Source organism: Pongo abelii, chromosome 7, assembly GCF_028885655.2.
Source record: "Pongo abelii isolate AG06213 chromosome 7, NHGRI_mPonAbe1-v2.0_pri, whole genome shotgun sequence".
Classification (NCBI taxonomy): domain Eukaryota; kingdom Metazoa; phylum Chordata; class Mammalia; order Primates; family Hominidae; genus Pongo; species Pongo abelii.
In genome coordinates this window covers 17,579,106-17,593,688 of record NC_071992.2, presented here as the reverse complement: position 1 = coordinate 17,593,688, position 14,583 = coordinate 17,579,106, and the positions used below count along the sequence as shown (strand labels likewise).

At 38.3% G+C, this 14,583-nt stretch overlaps 1 protein-coding gene across 1 annotated transcript in view; it reads right to left on the bottom strand.

Moving 5' to 3' along the window:
• Positions 1 to 1,600: 1,600 nt before the first annotated feature.
• TUSC3 (tumor suppressor candidate 3) overlaps positions 1,601 to 14,583 on the bottom strand; it is a 308,026-nt gene continuing 295,043 nt past the window's right edge. The window contains exon 9 of the mRNA XM_054561215.2: positions 1,601 to 2,163. Within this exon, the coding sequence (XP_054417190.1) occupies positions 2,135 to 2,163 (29 nt within the window). The 3' untranslated portion in view covers positions 1,601 to 2,134. The remainder of the gene's footprint in view (positions 2,164 to 14,583) is intronic.

Below are 14,583 nucleotides of genomic sequence, written 5' to 3'. Positions count from 1 at the left end.
CCATCATTCTCAGCAAACTATGGCAGAGACAAAAAACCAAACTGAGCATGTTCTCACTCACAGGTGGGAATTGAACAATGAGAACACTTGGACACAGGAAGGGGAACATCACGCACTGGGGCCTGTCATGGGGTGGGAGGATGGGGGAGGAATAGCATTAGAAGATACACCTAATGCAAATGACGAGTTAATGGGTGCAGCACACCAACATGGCACATGTATGCATACGTAATAAACCTGCATGTTGTACACATGTACTCTAGAACTTAAAGTACAATAATAAAAAATTAAAATAGAAATAATTACAACACCCATTTCCTCAGATTATAGTGATTATTGAGCCAATACCTATACAATTCCTAAAATATTGTTTGGCATATTGTTAGCATTTAGTACACATTATCACCTTTGCATCTCACCATTTCAGTCAATACCGAAACAAATGTTGATCTCTCCATTGACAGAGTAGATAAAAACAAGGTTACACATGGATTCTTAAAGATAAATTTTCACTGTTCTCTTAAATGGCAAACAAAAGTAAAATTTGGGCTGTGAAGTTTGGTATGGTAAACCACAGTGCGTTATTGAGCCTTGGGTCAGGAGAAAGAGGGAAAGCAGACAGGGCAAGTCTGGGATCATTACTGGAAATAGAGAATCAACGACAGAGGTGTAGGATAAGGAAGAGCTAGATAAAGGCTTGGATTTTCCCCTCCCTTATCCCTTATCACCACCTGCAAGGCCAGAGCACACCTTCCTTGGACCAGTGCTGGAGCAAGATGAGAAATGAGAATGTTAGGTAGTCGGATCCAAGGAAAGTAAGGCAGAGATGAAGTGGAAGCATAAATTATCACATATTTAAATTATCACATAATTATCACATAAATTATCACATATTTAAATGGAGGTATAGAGGTTAAGAAGAGAGCACCGTCAAGAAATTTGAGAAGTGGTTGTGCTGATGAGCAAAGAGGGCAACCCTATGGCTGTCTGCTATTCAGGCTGTCATTGCATACATGCGCGTTGTGCCTAAAATTTTACAAAGTTCTGGGAATTATTAATCCTGACATAAAATTTTGGAAATTAGTATTCTTAAAATGATGTCTTGCAAAGCATGTCACAATATGAAATGAGTTACATGACAAACTTCAGGACAACAGAGACTGCAAAATCAGTGTGAACCAGAATGGTCAAAAATGTTCTTATGGAGCAATGGTAAACTAGGTTTCAAATAAAGGAATTCTATCTATGTGAAACAGACCCAAGAGGTAGGATTTTCATGCTCTATTTGAGAGGATTGAAAATGGTAAATGTTGAATGAACATTCTGAATTGGTGATTTTCAAAGATGAGATTGGAAAAGTACATTGAGGTGACATTGAAGAGACCGTTGAATGCCAAGATGAAGGTTTCGAAAGACAATGTGTGTACAGTAGAAAGTTAACAAAATCTGCATAAATTATAAATTTCTCTCATTGTGTTCTCAAAGAGAATGTCACTTCTCCTTGTAATAAAGTGACTACATCAGACGCAGGAAATGCTAGAAATGCATGTGTATTAGTCCATTTTCATGTTGATGATAAAGACATACCCTAGACTGGGTGATTTATAATGAAAAAGAGGTTTAATGGACTCACAGTTCCACGTGGCTGGGGAGGCCTCATAATCATGGTGGAAGGCAAAAGGCACATCTCATATGGCAGCAGACAAGAGAACAATGAGATCCAAGCAAAAGGGATTTCCCCTTATAAAACTATCAGGTCGCAGGAGGCTTACCCACTACCAGGAGAACAGTGTGGGGGAAACCTCCCCAATGATTCAGTTATCTCCCACTGGGTCCCTCCTACAACACGTGGGGATTATGGGAGCTACAATTCAAAATGAGATGTGGGTGAAGATACAGCCAAATCGTATCAGCATGCAGTGAGGAAGCAACCAGAAAGCTTATACTGGAATGCTAACGGCAAAATGAAGAGTCGATACAACATGTCAGAGAAATGTAGAAATGAAGATGTCATTAACCTTGATCTGAGCAGCAATGGAGTACCATCGTTAGAATCTCAGGATCTGAAGTCAGAGCAATCAAGGTTCAGTCCCTCCCCATGATGCTCACATGTCCCATGTCTTGGTCAAGTTATTTAAACTTCTCTAATCAGAGCTGCTTCATCTGTAAAATGAGAATAACAGTTCACACCTTGCAGTTTTCTCTATATGTGTGAGGATTAAACAATGTAATGCAGGCAAATAATTCACCATAATTTTATCGTAAATTGCTCAATATTATCATCACATCATTATACTTTACATAAAATAATTACCTATCGTACATTGTCCCTTTTTCTCTAGAATGTAAGATTCTTAAGACCAGGGACTTTTGTCTGCTTTTTTCATTGATGTATCCCTGGCACCTATAAAAGATGCTCAATAAATAATGTGTTGAATAAATTATTGTTATTATTTTCACAATGGGAACTGGAAAAATAACAAGGCTTTGGTCAAAATAGATAAGTCAAAAGTGAAACTATTTTGAAGGCCAGATGATGAAACATATTTTTAGATTATTAATGTTGAGCTCCCATTAACGTGTTACCTTCCTGCAAGCATCGTCGATTGACTTAGACATGTTACACCTGTTCACTAGAACCAATCAGCAAACCTACCATCCCCACTAAAATGAAGACCTAAAATATAGTGAAGAATATGCTTACCACCTCTCAGTTCTCAGAAAGGAAAGAGCTTCCTCAGTGTAGGGGAGCAGTATTTGATAATAATAGAAACATAGAGAATAGGAATTTCAAGGAGGTTTCAATTCATAGAAGCTAGAAATGAAAGTGATCGCTTCCAAAGATTATGTGGCCTTTTACGTTGTTCACAATATATAACAAATTCATTTTTTTGGTTTCAATATCATTAAGATTTTTGTTTGAAATTCTTTTTTTTATTTTATTTTATTTTATTTTATTATTATTATTATTATTATTATTATTATACTTTAGGTTTTATGGTACATGTGCGCAATGTGCAGGTAAGTTACATATGTATACATGTGCCACGCTGGTGCGCTGCACTCACCAACTCGTCATCTAGCATTAGGTATATCTCCCAATGCTATCCCTCCCCCCTCCCCCCACCCCACAACAGTCCCCGAAGTGTGATGTTCCCCTTCCTGTGTCCATGTGTTCTCATTGTTCAATTCCCACCTATGAGTGAGAATATGCGGTGTTTGGTTTTTTGTTCTTGCGATAGTTTACTGAGAATGATGATTTCCAATTTCATCCATGTCCCTACAAAGGACATGAACTCATCATTTTTTATGGCTGCATAGTATTCCATGGTGTATATGTGCCACATTTTCTTAATCCAGTCTATCATTGTTGGACATTTGGGTTGGTTCCAAGTCTTTGCTATTGTGAATAATGCCGCAATAAACATACGTGTGCATGTGTCTTTATAGCAGCATGATTTATAGTCCTTTGGGTATATACCCAGTAATGGGATGGCTGGGTCGAATGGAATTTCTAGTTCTAGATCCCTGAGGAATCGCCACACTGACTTCCACAAGGGTTGAACTAGTTTACAGTCCCACCAACAGTGTAAAAGTGTTCCTATTTCTCCACATCCTCTCCAGCACCTGTTGTTTCCTGACTTTTTAATGATTGCCATTCTAACTGGTGTGAGATGGTATCTCATTGTGGTTTTGATTTGCATTTCTCTGATGGCCAGTGATGGTGAGCATTTTTTCATGTGTCTTTTGGCTGCATAAATGTCTTCTTTTGAGAAGTGTCTGTTCATGTCCTTCGCCCACTTTTTGATGGGGTTGTTTGTTTTTTTCTTGTAAATTTGTTGGAGTTCATTGTAGATTCTGGATATTAGCCCTTTGTCAGATGAGTAGGTTGCGAAAATTTTCTCCCATTTTGTAGGTTGCCTGTTCACTCTGATGGTAGTTTCTTTTGCTGTGCAGAAGCTCTTGAGTTTAATTAGATCCCATTTGTCAATTTTGGCTTTTGTTGCCATTGCTTTTGGTGTTTTAGACATGAAGTCCTTGTCCATGCCTATGTCCTGAATGGTAATGCCTAGGTTTTCTTCTAGGGTTTTTATGGTTTTAGGTCTAACATTTAAGTCTTTAATCCATCTTGAATTGATTTTTGTATAAGGTGTAAGGAAGGGATCCAGTTTCAGCTTTCTCCATATGGCTAGCCAGTTTTCCCAGCACCATTTATTAAATAGGGAATCCTTTCCCCATTTCTTGTTTTTGTCAGGTTTGTCAAAGATCAGATACTTGTAGATATGTGGCATTATTTCTGACGGCTCTGTTCTGTTCCATTGATCTATATCTCTGTTTTGGTACCAGTACCATGCTGTTTTGGTTACTGTAGCCTTGTAGTATAGTTTGAAGTCAGGTAGTGTGATGCCTCCAGCTTTGTTCTTTTGGCTTAGGATTGACTTGGCGATGCGGGCTCTTTTTTGGTTCCATATGAACTTTAAAGTAGTTTTTTCCAATTCTGTGAAGAAAGTCATTGGTAGCTTGATGGGGATGGCATTGAATCTGTAAATTACCTTGGGAAGGATGGCCATTTTCATGATATTGATTCTTCCTACCCATGAGCATGGAATGTTCTTCCATTTGTTTGTATCCTCTTTTATTTCCTTGAGCAGTGGTTTGTAGTTCTCCTTGAAGAGGTCTTTCACATCCCTTGTAAGTTGGATTCCTAGGTATTTTATTCTCTTTGAAGCAATTGTGAATGGGAGTTCACTCATGATTTGGCTCTCTGTTTGTCTGTTATTGATGTATAAGAATGCTTGTGATTTTTGCACATTGATTTTGTATCCTGAGACTTTGCTGAAGTTGCTTATCAGCTTAAGGAGATTTTGGGCTGAGACAATGGGGTTTTCTAAATATACTATCATGTCATCTGCAAACAGGGACAATTTGACTTCCTCTTTTCCTAATTGAATACCCTTGATTTCCTTCTCCTGCCTAATTGCCCTGGCCAGAACTTCCAACACTATGTTGAATAGAAGTGGTGAGAGAGGGCATCCCTGTCTTGTGCCAGTTTTCAAAGGGAATGCTTCCAGTTTTTGCCCATTCAGTATGATATTGGCTGTGGGTTTGTCATAAATAGCTCTTATTATTTTGAGATACGTCCCAACAATTCCTAATTTATTGAGAGTTTTTAGCATGAAGGGTTGTTGAATTTTGTCAAAGGCCTTTTCTGCATCTATTGAGATAATCATGTGGTTTTTGTCTTTGGTTCTGTTTATATGCTGGATTACATTTATTGATTTGCGTATATTGAACCAGCCTTGCATCCCAGGGATGAAGCCCACTTGATCATGGTGGATAAGCTTTTTGATGTGCTGCTGGATTCTGTTTGCCAGTATTTTATTGAGGATTTTTGCATCAATGTTCATCAAGGATATTGGTCTAAAATTCTCTTTTTTTGTTGTGTCTCTGCCAGGCTTTGGTATCAGGATGATGCTGGCCTCATAAAATGAGTTGGGGAGGATTCCCTCTTTTCCTATTGATTGGAATAGTTTCAGAAGGAATGGTACCATCTCCTCCTTGTACCTCTGGTAGAATTCGGCTGTGAACCCATCTGGTCCTGGACTTTTTTTGGTTGGTAAGCTATTGATTATTGCCACAATTTCAGCTCCTGTTATTGGTCTATTCAGAGATTCAACTTCTTCCTGGTTTAGTCTTGGGAGGGTGTATGTGTTGAGGAATTTATCCATTTCTTTTAGATTTTCTAGTTTATTTGCATAGAGGTGTTTGTAATATTCTCTGATGGTAGTTTGTATTTCTGTGGGATCGGTGGTGATATCCCCTTTATCATTTTTTATTGCATCTATTTGATTCTTCTCTCTTTTCTTCTTTATTAATCTTGCTAGCGGTCTATCAATTTTGTTGATCCTTTCAAAAAACCAGCTCCTGGATTCATTTATTTTTTGAAGGGTTTTTTGTGTCTCTATTTCCTTCAGTTCTGCTCTGATTTTAGTTATTTCTTGCCTTCTGCTAGCTTTTGAATGTGTTTGCTCTTGCTTTTCTAGTTCTTTTAATTGTGATGTTAGGGTGTCAATTTTGGATCTTTCCTGCTTTCTCTTGTGGGCATTTAGTGCTATAAATTTCCCTCTACACACTGCTTTGAATGCATCCCAGAGATTCTGGTATGTTGTGTCTTGGTTCTCGTTGGTTTCAAAGAACATCTTTATTTCTGCCTTCATTTCATTATGTACCCAGTAGTCATTCAGGAGCAGGTTGTTCAGTTTCCACGTAGTTGAGCGGTTTTGAGTGAGATTCTTAATCCTGAGTTCTAGCTTGATTGCACTGTGGTCTGAGAGACAGTTTGTTACAATTTCTGTTCTTTTACATTTATTGAGGAGAGCTTTACTTCCAAGTATATGGTCAATTTTGGAATAGGTGTGGTGTGGTGCTGAAAAAAATGTATATTCTGTTGATTTGGGGTGGAGAGTTCTGTAGATGTCTATTAGGTCCGCTTGGTGCAGAGCTGAGTTCAATTCCTGGGTATCCTTGTTGACTTTCTGTCTCGTTGATCTGTCTAATGTTGACAGTGGGGTGTTAAAGTCTCCCATTATCAATGTGTGGGAGTCTAAGTCTCTTTGTAGGTCACTCAGGACTTGCTTTATGAATCTGGGTGCTCCTGTATTGGGTGCATATATATTTAGGATAGTTAGCTCTTCTTGTTGAATTAATCCCTTTACCATTATGTAATGGCCTTCTTTGTCTCTTTTGATCTTTGTTGGTTTAAAGTCTGTTTTATCAGAGACTAGGATTGCAACCCCTGCCTTTTTTTGTTTTCCATTTGCTTGGTAGATCTTCTTCCATCCTTTTATTTTGAGCCTATGTGTGTCTCTGCACGTGAGATGGGTTTCCTGAATACAGCACACTGATGGGTCTTGAGTCTTTATCCAATTTGCCAGTCTGTGTCTTTTAATTGGAGCATTTAGTCCATTTACATTTAAAGTTAATATTGTTATGTGTGTATTTGATCCTGTCATTATGATGTTAGCTGGATATTTTGCTCATTAGTTGATGCAGTCTCTTCCTAGTCTCGATGGTCTTTACAATTCGGTATGATTTTGCAGTGGCTGGTACCGGTTGTGCCTTTCCATGTTTAGCGCTTCCTTCAGGAGCTCTTTTAGGGCAGGCCTGGTGGTGACAAAATCTCTCAGCATTTGCTTGTCTGTAAAGTATTTTATTTCTCCTTCACTTATGAAGCTTAGTTTGGCAGGATATGAAATTCTGGGTTGAAAATTCTTTTCTTTAAGAATGTTGAATATTGGCCCCCACTCTCTTCTGGCTTGTAGCGTTTCTGCCGAGAGATCCGCTGTTAGTCTGATGGGCTTCCCTTTGATGGTAACCCGACCTTTCTCTCTGGCTGCCCTTGACATTTTTTCCTTCATTTCAACTTTGGTGAATCTGACAATTATGTGTCTTGGAGTTGCTCTTCTCGAGGAGTATGAAATTCTTTTTATGGCATCTTTGAGTTAAAATTAGTTGGTCATCATCACCTCGCCCATTCCTTTCTAAATTGTTTCATTTTATTCTTTTAATTAATGTTGATTGGCAATTTAGGTTCAATTGACAAATAGAACCTTTAAAAAGCCAACAATAGCTTATGGCTACTGAATAGAAATAGGGGACAGAGATGAGAAGAGAGAACATTTGCACAAAGTGATAGGGCTGAATATATGAGAAGCAAATCAAAACAGTATTTCAGCAATAAATATGTTAGTAGGAAAATAGTACTTGTGAGTTAAATAAACAGAAAATGATTATATGAATGTCCGCAAGTAAAATTTATTGTATAGTGAATAATATAACTAAATTGGAATAGCCATTTATACAACCAACTATGGGAGAACAAACCTAAAATGGACAGATGTACTGAGAACAAATACTTACTTTGAGGTTAAAGATGCTGCCACAACATTTCTGAATGAAATAATCTTTTATACGGATACTAATGTTACATAAAACTAAGTGATTTAGTATCTATGTTCATAGTCTTAGAGCACCATAAACCTTATTGGGAAAGACAAGTTAAATTGGACATTTCAGAGATTTAATGTTCGAAAAACAAGCTATGGCAAAAAAAAAAGGATAAACAAGATGTAAGAGTTTGATAAATCACTGTCAGAGCTACAATTGGACCAAGATAGCAGGTGTAGAAATAGGGGCCCCCGAGGAGACAGAGGAAGTCGAAGACGAGTGGTATCAAATGTTACCTTTAGTGGAAAACAACTTGGACAGAATGCTCTAAGCACTCAGGTTTCTTTATTGCAACTTCCCTTGTCTTATTTTCCTTGGCCACTTTGAGAGTGATGTTCCGGATCTCTGGAGCTCAGCACTGGAGTGAGCCACACAAAGTCTCATTTCAAGACGCTTTGCTATTTTTTGTAGGCTTCAACCTAACAGAAGGCCACAAAATCGGAACAGTTCACTGTGCTTGGGCAGAAAGCATTGTCACTGAGCTGATAGGCACTACCCTGGTCCCTGCAAAGCCCGGCTTCATCACAGCCAGCTTTATTTTTACCCTCTAGGCACTCTTAAAGGATTTGCCAGTGTGAGAGGGAGGCTGAAACATTTCGACTTTGCCCAAGGATGCCCAGTTGAAATCACACTTTGTTGCAGGGGAGATTGTAACTGCTGGTGACTTTCTTTAAGTTGGGCTTTATATGTCTTTTATTTTATTTCAGTTCATCTTCTACAGATTTTACACAATGCTTTTCCCCAGAGCTTAACTTTTAGTTTTACCACGTGGAAACTTTGTTGCTGGAAAACTGATAGATCTTTATAAGAAAGGCATATGTCTTTCAGAAAATGAATTCCAGGGTGATCAAGTTTGTGTCTGTGCAACTCCCCCCTGGGAAGTAAATGTGACTCTTAATGTTTGGTTTTAGGTATAAAAAGACATATATATAATATCATTACCTCTAAATATTTTGACAGAAGTGGAATATGTTACATTATAATGTTTTAAATGCCCCGAATGGAATGTTTGAATTTTTATCGAATGTAGTATCTTTGATTTTATAAGCCCTACAGGGTATTACATAAATCTGAAAAGTTCTTATTCGTTTCACTAATGAATGAATAAGGATTTGAGCTCTTACGTTATTAAAAGTATTCTGGGCATGTGAGGGATATAGAAATACCTGTCAGAATTTCTGCCTGTAAAAAGTTTTCCATTGAGGTAAAGAAGTAATACTTGTAATGAAAGCAAATACTACAAAGGTAGTCTATGCGGTTAAGCACTAGATTAGTTCTACAATTTAAAAGAGGAAGCACCTGAGAAATCAACTAATTCAACCTGCTTGTTTTAAGGAATGTAAAAGTTGGTCCCAAAGAAGTTATTTTCATAGAATCACAGAAACCAACTCAAACCAATGTGCCCTGACTGCAAGTTGAAGACTCTGGACTCCAGTCTCACTGTTGGATTGCTGTAACAGCAGCAGGTGTGAAGCTGGTTGACTATCACTGGACAGTGGTTTGTCTGAGTCCGTGAGACAGATCACCCACACAGAGCCAAGAATGTTTAACTTTGAGTTTCACCATGTAGAAGTGGGTTTATTACTGACAGACAGGCAGCAGGGGACAGTTCCCCAGCTCAAGAAAGCTGCCTGGAATAGATGGGGTCTCTTCTGTACATGCTCCACTTGCACCACAGCTGAGGCATCTCACAAAGCAGCCTGCCGTGGGTTTTTCACAAAGCAGGACACCCTGGGCTAAAGCATGGAAAGACATCCTGTTTTCTGGGGTGAGGGCCTGGAACAGAGCCCTGGCTGTTCCAACCAGCTCCTGTCTTATCACAGGATGCTGCATTCTCAGCACATTCTACAGTTATTATTGAGAACTACAAGTGAGAAAGAGGGGAGAACTGGATCAGCCCAAGGCCACCTGGGGAACTGTCCTGCACAGGGAAGGATGAAAGCAGGTCATTGATCCATGACAGCTGAGGTGCCAGGTAAGTTGAGTTCTTGTGGTTGACCACAGACAAATGATATGTACTTACTTCACTTGGGGAGAAGGAACGGGACAGTCTAATAGGCCAGTATTGGCACGAGGAAAGAAGAGGATGCATCCAGTACCCTCTTATAGTGAGTCCTGAAAAGGAGAAAGAAAGGTAAAAGAGAATAAATATGTATTGCATGTCCACTGTGTCCTAGGCCTACTGATTGGTGATTTATATGCAGCAATTAATATTTTCTGAAAGAAAGAATGATTTCATTTATTTCTCACAATAACCTCACAGGTATGATTATTCCTAGCTTAAAAAAAATTAAAGTTTATTTGCTCAGTCAGCAAATGTTCATTCATTGCCTATTGGGTTCCAGGTCTTGTGTTAGTTACAGAGGTACAAAGATGGCCGCCATTCCTACTCTATGAGAAAAGTAGATATATTGAAAATTGAGCTCCATAATTTGTATATATACTCTGCCTCAGAGTTTTATTACCATGAACTCGGAATAGTTAGAAAATATTGTGAAGATCACAAAGCTTAAAAATCGACAAGTTAGCTTTCCAAACAAGAGCTTTTTAAAAGTATTTTAAAATCCCTATCCTTTCCATTATAACTCACAGCCTGCCATTTGAGAGGGCGGCAGAGAAAACGATGTCACCTAGGTAGAACGTATTTGCGTGAGGAAATGCGGGTAAGAAGAACAGGAGCCCACTAAAGCACAGTGGAAGAGGCTACAGGAGACAGCTATTTAAATGGATTCAAACCCAAACATTTTGAGTGAATGAGAGATTTTGCACCCAGAGAGAAGTTTGCAAAATCACAGGAGGCTATGAGAGGAATCATGTACTGTGTCTAGGAGACCAAAAGCAATTAAAGAGAAATTAACCAAGTGCAGCCAAGATAATTTTTCTTTAACGCAGAATTCATATAAAATCACATTCTCTTCTCTTTTCTTTCCTCTGTCTCATACACACCCTCACATACGTGCTACAACCCAGGGGTTGAAAATCCTTCCCCTGCCTCTCCCTGCCTCCAATCCCTGCAATACATGCAGACCTGCCCAGAATTCTCTTTGAAATCCATGGACCGAGTGGAGGCCTGAGGATGTATCTAATTTCTGTGCTGGTATAGACTAGGGCCTTATACTGAAGTAGCCCAGAGACTCCTTTTGCAATCAGGATACTCGTGAGTCTGAGAGTTGGGCACGCATGTGGAGTGTGGAAAACAAGAAACACCTATTATGAATCATTTATTTCCCCCTTTGGCCTAAATTGTGTTTTGTTTTTTTTTTCAAATAATCATTATACTTTAAGTTCTGGGATATATGTGCAGAACATGCAGGTTTGTTACATAGGTATACATGTGCCTTGGTGGTTTGCTGAACCCATCAACCTGTCATCTACATTAGGTACTTCTCCTAATGCTATCCCTCCCCTAGCCCTTCACCCCACAACAGGCCCTGATGTATGATGTTCCCCTCCCTGTGTCCATGTGTTCTCATTGTTCAACTCCTCAATTCCCACTTATGAGTGAGAATGTGTGGTGTTTGGTTTTCTGTTCTTATGTTAGTTTGCTGAGAATGGTGGTTTCCAGCTTCATCCATGTCCCTGCAAAGGACGTGAACTCATCCTTTTTTATGGCTGCATAGTATTCCTTGGTGTATATGTGCAATATTTTCTTTATCCAGTCTGTCATTGATGGTTCCAAGTCTTTGCTATTGTGAATAGTGCTGCAATAAACATATGTGTGCATGTGTCTTTATAGTAGAATGATTTATAATCCTTTGGGTATATATTCAGTACCAGTAATGGGTTCTACTATAATCCCATTACGGGTGTTTGCCATTCTTAAGTGAGGCAGCCTTTTGAAAAACTGAGGCATGTGAACTTGTGCTGGATATGTAAATGCAAGAACCTCAGTGTTTATATCTAAAACAACTGTAATGAAAAAGTAGAATTGCCCTCAGAGCAGTTGATATGGTTTGGCTGTGTCCCCGTTCAAATCTCAACTTGAATTATATCTCCCAGAATTCCCATGTGTTGTGGGAGGGACTCAGGGGGAGGTAAATGAATCATGGGGGCCAGTCTTTCCTGTGCTATTCTTGTGATAGTGAATAAGTCTCACGAGATCTGATGGGTTTATCTGGGATTTCTGCTTTTGCTTCTTCCTCATTTTCTCTTGCTGCCACGATGTAAGAAGTGCCTTTCGCTTCCTGCCACGATTCCGAGGCCTCCCCAGCCATGTGGAACTGTAAGTCCAATTAAACCTCTTTTTCTTTCCAGTCTCAGGTATGTCTTTATGAGCAGCACAAAATGGACTAGTACAGCAGTTTTGTAATTCTCTTACAGATGAGTACTAACAACACTGGCCTATAATGTTTGAACATACATGTAGCTATAGTGAAATAAGCACAGTGGAAATGAGTAAAGGGCTTGTGGCTATTGTGTTCACTTTTCCAAACCCCTAGAGCAGAACAAAATACTGAATACTGCCGCCACCCTGCAAATAAATGACAACTCAGGGCTACAAAAGGGTCAGTTGCTTCAGGGGACCCAATTCACTCCATATACTTTCTATGCCCTGAGAAAATGTGACCAAAATATTAAACTGTAAAAATCACAGAACCTTAAAATGTTTTAGACTCAAGACAATATTAGAGATCATCTGGTTCAGTGATTGTTAATCTTTTGGGGAATGGAAATAATCTAATGTAATTTGGTGACTCTCTCCCTGAAAAACATGCACATATGCATGTTAATACAAATTTTCATACAACTTTAGGGAGTTCAGGATTTTCTTAAACTCCTTATTGCCAGATTAAAAATTCCAGAGCTTGTGAAACCCTCAATTAAATCAAAACTCCTCACTTTGCAGAATTCACGTGCCTTGCCCAGGGTCACACGGCTACCTGGTTGGAGCAGAACGTAAGCCAGTACTTAGCCCACATCTGATTAGACTTACCACTCAAACTACAGCAACGCTTTATCCGAGGGACTAAAAATCACCTCCTAAAGTTAATGATCAGGTTTCTTCTTGTTCTAACTTATGATTATGCCTTATCTAGCTCCATTAGTAACTTTTTAGATAGGCTGGAACTAAAATAGATTTTTTAATTAGGTGGTACTATTTACATTTGATTAGCTGCATTTTCTGTTCTGTTTCTATTGTATTTTTTTAAGTTTTCTTGTTATTTTGAAATGCCAAGGTAATATATCACTTTAAGAGGTGGTAGAAAACATTTTAAGACCACTCACGATCATCTCAGGGATAGTCCTCAGAGTATCAGATATTCGTGCTGCCACATTAAATTGCTTTAATGTAAAATGAGATTCTAGAGTAAATAGGCTTTAAAATATCGGAGGCGGTATCAGTTCTATCAAAAGTCATAGCATGGTAATCTAAAGTAGATGTTGTCAGGCTTTCTGATGAGGTAGCATGCTAATCTTAATACAGAGATTTAAAGAATGACTTTCCCAGGATCAGCAGGTGCCTGGAGGTTACAATGTTTGTACCATTGCAATAATGGAGATTTTTTATATACTAATATGTAGCCATTATCTTTTCATTTTAGCAACACCAATGGCAGGAAAAAAGTAACATCAATCTGAGTTATGGACATGTGATCTTTTTCTAATCTCATTTCTCTCTTCTCAGCCAGCAGTTGGGTTCATCATAACTCTTTTGTTCTCCGTTTGTGCCTTGAAAATAGTCCTATCATTGATTTATTAGGCCACATATTATTTGTTTGTTTTTCTGTCTCCTCACATAGACTCTTAGCTTATTAAGCACTGAGGCTCTGTCCTTTTATACTGTGAAAGCACAGTAACTAGCCCAGTGCCCAACACATACTAAATGCTCGATAAGTATCTGTTGAATTAATAACTAAGGGAAGTAAGTTATATTAATTTTCTGCATACTCCGTTAACTGAGGGTATAACCAAACAATCACAGAAAAACTTTGATAAAAACTACAACAAAGAGAAATTTTGTTTTGCCGTCCCTCCATTAAAATTGTTTGTCATGGTACATTCTGCTACACCAGAAAAAAAAATGGAACAAGGGGACAGGACCATTGCTCCTTCAGAGGTAGAAGAGATTGACAAGGTCATAAACTTACAGCTTCGCTGAAATTGATTAGGATATTTGAGAAAGGAATTCTGAAGGATTTGGTAGAAATTAGATTTTCCTTCTATCTCCCAATAAACCAAAGAGACTGAGTTTCCAAACACAAATGATATAAATACAGCTTAAGGTAGAATTGTCCTGAGACTTCATCATTATTTATCAGAGGTTGGATTAACAGTTCAGGACAGATCTTACTGACACATGAGATATTCAAGGACAAAGCTATGTTTCATAAGACATCTTTGTATCCCCAATACTAAGTATATAATCTGGAACACAGGTGTTTTATATACATCATACACACACACACGTATATATACATCTTATATTTAGATATAGATATACACCATATAGATATAGATAATTATCAACATCATGTAGGTATAGATGTATATGTGTGTGTGTGTGTATATATATATATATATACTTATGTACATCAAGTTTTGTTATATTGGTGTTCACCTATGTAAAGTCATTTT